General features: G+C 52.3%; 2 protein-coding genes across 8 annotated transcripts; one reads left to right on the forward strand and one right to left on the reverse strand.

Annotated features, from left to right (window-relative positions):
* The first annotated feature begins 1071 nt into the window (after positions 1-1071).
* On the forward strand, positions 1072-6558 carry LOC133411666 (transcriptional activator Myb-like). Of its 6 annotated transcripts, XM_061694287.1 has the most exons (11): positions 1072-1222; positions 1729-1773; positions 2226-2319; positions 3176-3259; positions 3336-3556; positions 3618-3852; positions 3926-4027; positions 4192-4257; positions 4331-4432; positions 4494-4691; positions 5806-6558. In XM_061694287.1, exons 2-11 carry the CDS (start codon positions 1748-1750, stop codon positions 5839-5841), a joined length of 1164 nt encoding a protein of 387 aa, XP_061550271.1. In that variant the 5' UTR covers positions 1072-1222; positions 1729-1747; the 3' UTR covers positions 5842-6558. The 6 variants fall into 6 exon arrangements, with proteins under 6 accessions (XP_061550271.1, XP_061550269.1, XP_061550273.1 ...); XM_061694285.1 differs by having other exon boundaries at positions 1729-2319; XM_061694288.1 differs by lacking the exon at positions 1072-1222 and having other exon boundaries at positions 1241-1773.
* adhfe1 (alcohol dehydrogenase iron containing 1) lies at positions 6093-12544 on the reverse strand. Of its 2 annotated transcripts, XM_061694283.1 has the most exons (14): positions 12386-12544; positions 12125-12162; positions 11814-11854; positions 11650-11703; positions 9532-9686; positions 9264-9460; positions 9085-9162; positions 7764-7869; positions 7550-7702; positions 7385-7483; positions 7233-7311; positions 7064-7160; positions 6833-6990; positions 6093-6763 (listed from the first exon to the last, which is right to left on the reverse strand). In XM_061694283.1, exons 1-14 carry the CDS (start codon positions 12457-12459, stop codon positions 6680-6682), a joined length of 1413 nt encoding a protein of 470 aa, XP_061550267.1. In that variant the 5' UTR covers positions 12460-12544; the 3' UTR covers positions 6093-6679. The 2 variants fall into 2 exon arrangements, with proteins under 2 accessions (XP_061550267.1, XP_061550266.1); XM_061694282.1 differs by having other exon boundaries at positions 7064-7311.
* Positions 12545-12610: the final 66 nt, after the last annotated feature.

Genomic DNA, 12610 nt, shown 5'->3' on the forward strand with positions numbered 1-12610 from the left:
GAGATCCACAGAAGTGTTTCCATTCGTGTCAAATACTTTGATCAACTTGAATGTACGTCGATACACATTTTCATGAAGTGCGCTTCCATCTCTACTCGGGAAATCCCGTGAATTTGAACCGGCTCCCGTACAGAAAGTGTCGCAGCGCCGCCGCGGTCGTTGTGAGCTGTTTGTCGTCGTTTTTGCTCGGTTGGGTTTTTCAAACGGCGGACTGCGATATAAAGATAACAACGGTGGACGCGGACTGCGGGAAGAATAGCGACGGCGTCGTCCAAAGCTAACGGACACCCAAATAAATGAAAACGAAATCGAGCTGACAAATATTGAACACGGGTGCAACACAATATTGTCAAATGTCAGTAAAGGTCCCTGGGCGAGACACGTAAGCCACGTCGCCGACACATGAACGCGGCCGGGGGGGGCCCGAGGCGCAGAATGGCAGCCGCGGCGCCGTCAGACTGCCCCCTGCGGGACAGCTGTGGCTCCGCAAGTAGCTTAGCGCCACCAGGTGTGACTGAATAACGCGTGCAATTGAAGTCGAACGCCTTCTCCACCTATCCATTCTCGACATCGCTTTTCGCGGCCGACTCCGGGCGGAAGGCGGAGTACGCCCCGGAACGGTCGCGGGGCGTGCGTCCCGAGACAGACGACCGTTCGCGCCGTCGCTCAGTGGGAAGTAAAGCCACGCCGCCTTCGCCCGAGTCAGGCCAATGTAGCGCTTGCACCGTCGGCCACTCAAATGCACAAATGACCGTGTTCGAATATGTTTCGCTTCGGGTGTCGTGATACGATGTACCTAATGAATTGACTGCTGAGTGTTTGAAATGAATAACATTGACGTTCATCTGGTCAATAACATGTACACGTCGTCGTAGGGAGATGAAAATCAAACACACACACACACACACACAAACCCCAAAAGCTTTTTTCAGCACTTTCGTCACAAAGTGAAGCCGACGTCTAAAGAGTGACGTCACCGGCGATGGCGCCCAATGAGCGAGCAGCTCTTTCATCCGGCGGACGTTGGCTTGCAGCCGTCGGACGTCGGACGTGAGTTGGCCGCTTGACGTGATGATGTGACAGCGGCCGTTCGGACGCCGACCACCCCGCCACCCGCTAGCTTCGTGCTTTTTTTTTTTTTTTTTTTTTTTTTTGGAGCTCATTTGAGCTACGTTTAGCTTAGCTTAGCTTAGCTTAGCCGGACGACCTTTTGAACTTTCAGGTGAGTTCCGTCATTGAACATCAGCACGTCACTTCGTTATCTTTAAGATGAACACTCATCAAGTACAAAGGTCCTGTTCGCACTTCCAAGACCCTTTTTAGCGGGTGGAACTTATTTGTCATTTGTCTTTTACGGTTAAGACGTGTTATGCTTTGCTTTTGCTTGTTTACTTTTGTATTATTAACACCCTTCTGCCGGAAAGTTCGTCTTGCCTCTGCTTCCTTTCATGTGAAACAAATGTGAAAAGCGATTGAAGTCATGTGAGTGTCCATGGAAATAACGCAATTCTTGGATGCGTGCAGGCAATTAGACGCGATAAGGAGAAGAGCACAGTCGCGCTTTGCCGCCATCTTGTGTCCACGAAGCGATTTGAAGTTGTTTCCTGAGCGAAAAGGGCCCAGAGACGAGCGCGCGCACTTGCCGTCGATGGGTTCCTATTGCAGCGATCGCTTGCTTTCTTGTCGTTGCCGCTGACGTTTGCGTTTGTGTGTTTCCACGACGCTCAGCATCGGCGGCGGCCACACGATGAGCGGCCGGAGCCACAGATCTAGGTCAGACCACGCTCACGCGCACGCGCACGCGCGCGCTCGTCTTTCCCAACCTTGATTGCCGAACCCAGGCGACTATTTTCCATTTGGGATATGTCACGGCATGCCACCAAAGAAAAGATTCCCAAAATAACAATGATGATTTGGTCTCAGTTTGCTCGTCCGCTTTTCTGTTGAGTTGAAGCTTTTGTTTTTGATCTGCTGTATGAACGGCAAGGAAATAACAACACGGTTCATTTGAACCTTCTCGTCGTCGGCGTAGTTGAAGAAAGGTACATGATGTGGAGTCAATCCATCCAACATTTTGCAGGCGCGATGCGAACACACCTGACGAGCTGTCACGGCCGCGGTTGGGCATCACTGGGCTGTGCGCGTTTGGCATATTCCGCTTTCGTGCTCACTGAGCGTCACAAGCGTTGTGTTGTGTTGTGTCGTGTCGTGTCGTGTCGTGTCAGCGCCAAGCGATGCTGCTGCTGCTCGCCATCCAAAGACGAGCGTGGACGATTTTCCAGAGTGACTCGGGTCAAGTCGGAATGGGTAAAAGAGGAGGCAAGTGTGCCCGTCCGTCCGTCCGTCCGCATCGCTGGCAGCGATAACGCCGACTTGAAAGGACCGTTTCTGTCAAAAGTGTGCGAACGGCGAAAAGCTGATGCTTGACTGAAATGCGGGAGAAAGACTTAAAATGGAACAAATGTTGACAATTGTTGATTGAGGTAAATTTGCAAAATGTGTCCGCAAAGTTTGGAATTTAGTAATGGGAGAAAAAAAGGGAATTTGCGGAATGGGAAAACCGGAACCGTTTTGAATTTGGACTGAATTGATCAAGAAATGTAGAGGGAGGAGGTGAAGAGGTCCGATCTCTTAATTTGGGAATTGAAATTGCGGGAATGTTATAATGGCTCTGTATTTCGTGGATTTCAAAAGTCTGCAGCCCTTCCCTGTTCAAATGGCAGCTTTTAGCGCCGTGAAAAATCAGTTCAACACTGCTACTGGAACAGCCGAACATTAAACGGTGGCGGTTGTGCGGTGGCTCCCGTTTAACATGAGCTCGAATGCGATTGGTCAGTTGCGAACACAGCCACAGGCCTAGTTATAAGAGGGTGTGCACACTTGTGCAAGCGATGCCCCTTTTTGTAATGGGTCAAATGAACAGAAACGATTTATCTCGGGCTCATTTCTGATATCGGTATTTGGCACGTGACCAGGGGAGTGTAGACTTTGATTTCTGAAGGATTATAAAACCCCCAACCGACGTCTACGCACCGCTGCTCGCTCGACATGCCAGATTTTGTGATACCAAAAATGGGGCGTGTAGACGTTTTGTATCCACCTCATGAGCTTTTGAGCATTCAGTCAACGGATGATGATAATGACGGCGATGTCACCACCGCCGGGCCGGCGTCAGGACGAAGGCTCGGTGTCGGAGTGGGCGCGGGAGAAGTGCGTGGAGCTGGTGAAGGGCCCGTGGACCCTGGAGGAGGACGAGCGGGTGAGTGCGCGCGAGCGTCGGCCGACCGGGCCCGGCGGGGCGGCGGCCTGCCGGCGGTGACGCTGACGTGTGGCAGGTGGTGGAGTTGGTGCGCAAGTTCGGCAAGAAGCACTGGTCGCTGATCGCCAAGCACATGCGCAGCCGCAACGGGAAGCAGTGCCGCGAGCGCTGGCTCAACCACCTCAACCCCAAAGTCGTCAAGAGCCGCTGGACCCCCGAGGAGGACCGCATCATCTGCCAGGCGCAAAGGGTGCTGGGGAACCGCTGGGCCAACATTTCTAAGCTTCTGCCGGGCAGGTAGGTGGCCCGGCCCGCCGCCCCGCCCCGCGCCCGCCCCACGCCCGCCGTGTCTCCCCAGGCCCGACAACGCCATCAAGAACCGCTGGAACTCCACCCTGAAGAGGAAGGTGCAGAAGGAGGGCACGCGCTCCATCGTCCGGCGACACCCTGACTCGGGCGCGCACCGCAACACCTCGTCCAGTTCCTCGTCGTCCAGTTCCTCCGGCTCGGCCTCCTCCTCCTCCTCCTCCTCTTCCTCCTCCTCGTCTTCCGCCGCCGGCCAGGTGTCGTTCGAGGCCGAGGCGGCGGCCGAGGTACGCTCGGGACACGCGTAACGTACGTCGCGGAACACGCAGCGGCCGACGCGTCACGTCCTTTGCGTTCCAGGACCATCTGATGAGCGGCGAGATCCTGGACATGTTGACGGACTGGAGCCCCGCCCGCAGCGGCGAGCACAGGGACCGGGCCGCCGCCTCGTCTCGCTCGGAGGTAAGCGCTCGACGTGGACTCGCTGTCGCTCGGACGCTCTCGAAGGCGCCGGCTCGGTCGCGTGTGGCGAACGCGCGCGATCGTCCTTGGCGTTTTTCGACGAGACGTCCAATTCACGACAGCCGGTCGATCCGAACCTCATCCCTTGGTTTACGTGCACGTAGCGTGTCGCGGCAAACGTCCGCATGTACGTAGCACGCGGTAGCACCGGTGGCCCGTGCGCGCGTCAGGTACACGCTTCACCTTTTAGTAAGCGAAAGGCAATAGCGCTGGCCCTGACCGTCCGCCACCTCGCTGTTCTAGGATCATCTGATGAGCAGCGAGATCCTGACCATGCTGAGCGAGTGGAGCCCCGCCCACAGCGGCGAGCACAAGGACCGAGCCGCCGCGTCGTCTCGCTCGGAGGTAAGCGGTCGGCCGGCGGCGGCATCCCGCGACCGGCGATTCACCGTCGATATGCGTCCAGCTGCTGAGTCTCGGCGGCGCGGAGGACGCGAGGCTCTCGTCGGCCTCCGCGGAGGGCGAGGGGCTCGCGGGCGGCGCCCGGGGCGGCGGCGAGCTCTTCTGCTTCCCGCTGATGGGACAGGAAGTGTGGTGGTGCCTGCAGCCCGCCGAGCCCGTGGACGTCCCCGAGTCGGCGAGAATTAAAAGCGAGCCCGTTGAGGTGAACGCCGCGCACACACAAGCGAACTGCGTAACCCGACGGCCACGCTCTCGTAGAAATTCGGCACTAGGGTTCCCGAGCAGAATGGCGTGATGGATTTCAAATGTCTTTGTTCATCTACCTATGCCAGCGACGTATAGTGACAGGCAGAAAAATTCAATGCAAGAAAGCAGTCCTGGCTCGCTTTTGTGTTCGGTTCGCCGAGCCGCCACGCACGCACGCACGTCCGTTTGTGAGTAAATGCAGATGACATCGTTATCCTTTGGGGTTTTTGGCACCCTTTTTACTTGCCTCCGGGTGACAAAAAAAAAAAAGCCGATCGCGCCACCGTCACCAGAAAAAAGGAGAAATGAACAATTTTCTTGGTGAAGGATGATGGGAAACAAAGTGTTTTGAGTTCAAAACAACTCATGTAGGCGGCACGGTGGACGACCGGTTAGAGCGTCAGCCTCACAGTTCCGAGGACCCGGGTTCGATCCCCGGGCCCCGCCTGTGTGGAGTTTGCACGTTCTCTCCGGGCACTCCGCTTTCCTCCCACATCCCAAAAAACATGCATAAATTGGAGACTCTAAATTGCCCGTAGGTGTGACTGTGAGTGCGAATGTTTGTTTGTATGTGCCCTGCGATTGGCTGGCAACCGGTTCAAGGCGTACCCCGCCTCCTGCCCGACGACAGCTGGGATAGGCTCCGGCACGACCGCGACCCTAGTGAGGAGAAGCGGCTCAGAAAATGGATGGATGGACAACTCATGTACTGCATTCAATCTGGTCTATCTGGAAACGAGGACGAATGAAGCGTTTGAAAAGCGCAAATAAATGCAAATGAAATCAGCTGTTGGAACAACAGCAACTTTCGGTTCCTTTGGTTGACAAAGATCCCCGAGCAAAGCTGCAAAGACGGTGTAGTGCGCATGCCAGGACACCAGTAGGCGATACGACTTTGTACACATCCTATATGCTTGGAATGAATAGCAACCTAACCCTTCTTGTGGCGTAACAGGAGTCGTCGTCATAGAATCAATAATGAGATGCAAATAATTGATGAAGAAATGTATTGATGAATTGATTTTTTGGGGGGGGAATTGATCAATTGTTGTTTGCTCGCTTGGTTACAGAGAAATGTGATGGGTGGAGCCTGTGAATCATCATGAAGCTGCGTGTCACACCCACTTATTGGCATCTTTTGTTCATTTTATATCTAGATGTAAGTATTTATGTGTATGTACACATGCTCTTGTATTTATTTGCCTTTTTTTCCTGAATTGTTTGTGAACGCCAAGTTTTTTTGGGAAGGACTCGTCGGATGTTCATTGCAGTTTTCCATTGATTGACTGATTTCTTGAGCAGGAACATCTCGACTTGAATGATTTGAATTCAATTGAATTCTCGCACGCACGTAAAGTCGTCTTGAATGTATTTTAATCTCCTTTTAATGTGAAAAGGACAATGGACATGATCGATTCGATTTCAACGCTTTTAACTTGAAATTCCTTTCAAATGAAGCTGCACATCTTTTAACTTATGCACAAAAATAGGACTATCCTTTACACACACTCACACAAATGAAAACAATTTGAGATATTGATTATTGAACCTAAACCAGAACAAACTATTGATTGACATATTTACGTGTTATTCTGTTTGTATTCTTTTAACGAACATTTTAATGAGCACACCAAAATCACTTTTCATCACTTACTGATGAAAATATTTTGAACAAGATACTTATTAATTCATCAACATCAACTAGAACAAACCGACATATTAACGTTGTTGTTTGTTATTGATAGTTATTCCCCCTTATTTGTCACTCCTCTTTTGTGACTCATTTCACTTGATGAAAAAGTAAAAACATGTTTTGTACCAAATGTTTCTTCGTAAAAGGAAAAAATTCATCGTGGTTCATTTCTTGTCATGCGTGTGCGGTGCGTTCAATGCACTTGGTGATTCCGCGGCGCTGCCTCCGGTGGCCAGCAAAGCTGCTACGCATCAGTAGAGTTTCATGGAGGCCTCGAAGAGACGCGTCAAGTCTTCCTCGCTGTGCTCGCGAGGAGAAAGTTTTGTCACTCGCTCCTGAAAGTTAAAAAAACACAAAAGACTGAAACGTTGGTCAACGATGACAAGGAAAAGAGAAGCGGCAACCTGCGGGACGGTCCCTCGGACGAGCGCGGGCACGTCTTCCTTTCGGTATCCGACGGCGGCGAGCCCGTCCTCCACCCGCATCTCGAAGAGGAAGCGCCGCAACGTGTCGGCCAGCGCGGCACCCGCGTCCGATGGCTTCACGCGGCTGACGTCGGCGCCTGAAGGCGACAAAGCGAGCGAAGTGACGGGTCGCGGCGGCGGAACGCAACCCGCTCAGGGATCGAGGAGTACCGAGGATTTGGGCGGCGTCCAGGTGGCGCTCCGGACACGCGGGCGCCGTGAAGCCGAACACCGCCGGCGCCGTCAGAACCACCGACAGTCCGTGAGGCTGACGGCGTACGTGGCGTGTGACGTCGCAGCGCATCTTCCTGTATGTACGGCGTCGGTACGGCCAACTCACCACCAGGGGATGCTCCACGTTGTACCCGTCGGCCTTGTGCGTCTTGACGTTACCCGCGATGGGATAGGACATGCCGTGGCTGGAACGGGAACGAGACGTTTTGTGAGCGCACGACAACGAGGCGCGCTCCTCTCTTCCGTCGCCGGCCTCACCAAAGATGGACGCCGGCATTCCCGAAGCCGATGCCGGCGAAGACGCTGGCCAGGTGCATGGCGGAGCGAGCTTCCACATCCTCTGGGTCACCGACCGCCCTGCCGACACACGCACGGTGACCGGCGGCGGCGGCGACGACGACGACGACGACGGCGCGACTTTACCGTTTCAGGTATTTGGCCACCACCCGGAGGGCGTGGCGCGCCCACACGTCGCTGATGGGGTTGCTGCCCTGGTAGGCGGGCCTCCTGACGGGGTCGGGGGGGCAGGGAGCGCGCCGGTGGTACGGCAGGGCGGTGTACGACTCCAGGGCGTGGCTGCGACGACAAAGGCGCCGTCAGAGCGGCGGGATAACGCGGCGGGAGGGCGATCGCTCACCAGAGGACGTCGAAGCCGCTGTTGGCGGCGACCCTGGCGGGCATGCTCAGCGTGTGCCGGGGGTCCACCACGCCCAGGGTCGGGCGCAGGGCTCGGCTGGCGATGCCTAACCGCCGCAAAAGCAGAAACACCGGTTCGTATACTCGACAGTGAGCAACGGACCTCAAACATCGCGCCTTTCATGGCAGCGCCACAGTGATACGCGAGCATCGAAAAAGGAAGCGCGTTGAGGCTGATTCGATGTCTGACAAATTGTCTCCAAAGTGTTCCGTGTCAATTGACTCCGGCCGACTGACTTGTCGTACTGGAGCGGCTCCGACGACCGGAGACAAATTCCTTGTGTTTTTTGGACATACTTGGCAAATAAAGATGATTCGGATTCTGATTCTGAAAAGTCATCTCGGTAAACTCTTCGGCTAGTTAGCTGCTAATATTAGCATCAGAGGCTGCGAGCTACTTACTTGCTTGAAGCTATAAACGTCAACGGTTGGCTATCGACGATTTAATTAGCCTTAGCGCACAGGTCGTGCGTTTGATGGAACGTTCTACCCACGGATACGGATAGAATAGCGATGGGCAGACGTGGCGGCCATGTTGGCAGGGGCAACGTCTCATCACTGCCGATGCGCAAACATAGAAAATCAATCAGAACTTGCTCATCTCTTAACCGAATTTCATTAGGTTTACTTTTTCGTCAACATCAAAACATGTGCTCTTAAAACATTTGAGGGAAAGAGACCGCAAAAGGTTATTTCCAGTTTCCTTGTGATTGAACATGACTGCATAGTTTTTGCTTCCATGTTATAATGCATAAAACATTTCCAGCTAAAAATGTTAAAGGCCAGAGTGTCGTCTTCACTTTAAGTTGCACAATCACATCTAAACATGTCAGCAATGCTGGCACAAGCTGCAAAGTTTATTAAAGGTTTTATGGTTTATTACCAGATCGGCACTGTAAACTGTTCTTAATGCACAATCTTCTATGTAAAGGTTACAAATGATCGTCATTATTTATATTTATATATATAAATATACATATTTACAAAGCTGCTATTTACAAGCCTGTGAAGTGTGCTGCCGCCATCTAGCGGTGAGGTCCGAAGCACACTTGTAGCTCATTTTCTTGTTCGTATCTCAAGGCCAAAAAAAACCAACAGAGAAATCAGCCAAGGCACGGTTTGGAACTCCCAAAACTCTTAAGTCAAGGCACTCGTATGTCAAGGCAGCAGTGTACTTCCTTGACACTTACTACTGGCACCGTCTCGTGACATTACAGAACGAATCGGATCAGAAGTGGGCGGGGCAAACGGGCGCTCCTTACCCGTTTTGGCCCTCAGAGGCTCGTAGTCAAAGATGGCCACGCCCGTCGTCTCGCTGCCGGTGCCGGCGGTCGTCGGGACTGGCGGCGGGGGGGGGTTCAAGGTTAATGCCGCCTGGTGGGTGGCCAAGGCAACGATATAGCATTGCCAGCACGGCGACATCGCGCGGTGGCCCCCTTACCCGCGATGAGCGGCTTCAGGGCGCCGGTGACGGGTTTCCCTCTTCCGATGGGAGCGTTGACGAAGTCGAGGAAGCGGGCGTCGGGGTGACACGAGTACAGATTGGCCGCTTTGCACGTGTCGATCACGGAGCCCCCGCCCACCGCCACAAAGGCGTCAAACGCGCCTCTCTTGGCGAACGCGATGGCGTCTTTGAAGCTGCGACACGACAACGACGAGGTGACCTTGCGGCCAATCGGAGTGCAGGGCGCCGGCGGGGCGTGTCTGACCTGCCGTCGGTGGGCTCCACGCGCACGCTGTCGTACATCTTGAACGGCACGCCGCAATTGGCCAGAGACTCCACGACCGCCTTGACGGGCGGCAGGCGGCACAAGTTCTTGTCGGTCATCACGCACACGTGGCGGGCGCCCAAGTTCTGCAGGTCCTGCACCGCAACCACAAGTTAGGGTCAATATTCTGGACACTGGACCGCGATAGTTCCTCAAATGTTCACTGAAAATCCCTCTAAAGTGATGAGGGAGTTGGGAATCATGACAATCGTTCCCTCACCCCTTAATCCCTAATCACTACAGTCGTAAATCAATTATTTTTAAAATCATTTTTGAATTTCAGTGTTCCCTTGTGATATCGCAGTTCACCTTTTTTCATATTCACACTGTGCATAATTGATTTAGACTGCGTGCTCTCATTTTTTTTTGTGGTAAAATAAACATTCCCTAACCTAAAACATTACAACCGTGAAAAAACAAAAACAAATAATTCATTAAAACACATATTAGAAGGAATAAAATGTACGTAGTGTACAGTCCTACTGTGCATGACCGCATGTTTAAGAGTTTAAAGCGCAACCAAATAGACCCAAGAAAATGTCTGACGAATCACAGAACCGAGTCGGACAATGAACGAATGAATCAAGAAAATCGAGGCTTCCAAATGGTCAAGAATGGAGACGTTCTTTCAGCTGGCAGAGGGCGTCGCTGAGTACTCTGTAAACCCCGCCTCCCCAGAACTTTCAGCTGTCAATCAAATCCGTGCTGCTTTCGAAGCGTGGAGAGGAGATTTTTCCACACGCTCTCAGGGGCCAGAGCCGCGCCACGTGCGCCGGTACCGCCGGCGTGCGCCCGGCAACCGTGAGGCCCGACGGCCCCAACGCCGTCGTGCCGGGCCTCCGGTGGCTTCTCGAGCCGCTGTCGGGCTGGCGAGGGGCGGCGGTCCCGTCCCGTCCGGTTCGTCGCTGCCTCGCAACGCGCGTGGAACACTGTAGCCCGTATCATCCGGAACAAAGATGGATTTTTTTTTGTTTCCAAGTTGTGGGCCTATTTTGACGGCCAATTGCACGCTATACTGGTAGTAATGGGTTCCGGTTCAATTCCCCAGAGTGGCTACCGCATGGAATAAGAGTGCGAGGTGTTTATTTAGCGGGGGAGGGGCTTCATGCTAGAAAGTATACGCCCCAGCCCCGTGATGTCACGGGGCTAGATTTTAGCACCGCCCACAAAATTCCAACCAAAAGAGATGACACTGTATCTGTATGTCTTAAGCTGTATCTCAACAATTTAGCATTGTATTGTTCTCAACATCTATCTTCGAACGTATTTGATGTATGTAGAAACAAAAGAAGGATATGAGTTTGGTTGCACTTTAAAAGGTGTTTAAGAGTATAGAAAGTGTTTATAAGAGTATGGTAGAGGGTAATAGGAGTGTGCAGAAGATGAATAAAAGTCTGGGGAGGTTCATACAGCTTTCAAATATGTATAAATCATCCATATGTGGTCGCTACATTGCAGATTTCACCTACTGCGCGAGTGGTCCCGCAACAAAGGCGAGATTGCCGTATTTTTTTCGTCCTAGGATAGTTTGACAAAATGTCCTCTTCTAAGTGCTTCCGGAGTGGGGAATGAGTGAAGGAGTCAAGACGGCAGAGGTGAGCACGGACTCGACGACGGCGGCGCACAACCGCCATCTCGCTCGACTTTCTCAGCTCAGCGGGAAAGACTGGGCCGATTCGACCGATGTGCGTTATTGTGACTCGTTCCGTATTGGCCAATAGAACGTCAGTGTGTTCTTGTTCTCGGTAAGTCTGCTGCTTTCCTAAGAAACTGAGCCCTTCATGTCGTAGCTACCGGCGAAAATGGTGTACGGTTGCATATTATTACAATATCGAGGACTTTTGTGTTGTTTGGAGCGCTAACACGTTTCAAAGATGTTTTTAGTTTCACAAAAACGCATCGTTTGTTTTGTGAGCAGCTTTTTGCATGTTTTTCAGCAGAAGCGCAGAGCCGAGGTCAAACGGCGTCGTCGTGGCTTCTGCAGCAGGCAGCCGCTGCGTCTTCACTCAGGAACCGCCGACGTGATGAGGACCGTGATGGTGAAGCATTGGTGGTTACCATGCCGATTTCCCCGCTGACTCCTTCTCCGTATCGAACGTTGGAACTGGCCATCTTGAAAAAGAACACACGTGGCATCGCCACGACGACAAGATGATTATTGACTTTTTTTTTTTTTACGTCGTGAAGCCGAAACCTCCGTAACTTTGAAGGCAGCGCGTTACCTCGAAGGCGTAGTCCGTTTTACGCTCGCTGCACGTCACGGCTGCGCAGGAAGATGACGACGTCATCCATAACGTGAACATCATCGATCAAAATCATAATTGGCTTACGGTATTGTGCATGTGCATCATAAATCAAAAACAAAAGTATGTATGTGACACCAGCCCTGGAAACTTTCTGACACACCTTGAAAATGATCAGTCAATAACATTCTTTGATTTATGATCAATACGTAAATAAATCTTCAATCAATAACACTCATTGACTCGTTATCAGTACTGTGATCGATGTGATGATCAATATTCATGTTTACCTTGATGCAAAGTGTTAGAGTGAGCAGGACACCTGCACCTGTATACACACACACACACACACACACACAATATGACGACGTGCACGTCAATCATTAGACAGAGACACACGTTGTATGATCTATATTTAACTCATAACATGCGATGACACACAGGTGACGTCATACGTGAAGGAAATTGAGCGTACACCGTACGTCATCTTCGTTTGCGTCATTTGCGTCGCATTCCCGCGTTCGTAATTGTGAGTTTTTTTTCGTACTTACGCGGCGTGCTCGAGTTGCACGAGCAGACGAACGACTCGATCCCGTGACGCCGCCATATTGACGATGACCTCCATGTACAATGTCCGCTGACGCCACCACCACCGGCACCTTTTCAAAATAAACGTCGCAAAAGTACCACGAAGGAGACGGCCATCTTGCACTTCGTTTCCTTTCCAGTTCATACCTCCAACTTACCCAAATTAACGGAGTCATTCCAAAATATCA

This window comes from Phycodurus eques, chromosome 13, assembly GCF_024500275.1.
Source record: "Phycodurus eques isolate BA_2022a chromosome 13, UOR_Pequ_1.1, whole genome shotgun sequence".
NCBI classification, from domain to species: domain Eukaryota; kingdom Metazoa; phylum Chordata; class Actinopteri; order Syngnathiformes; family Syngnathidae; genus Phycodurus; species Phycodurus eques.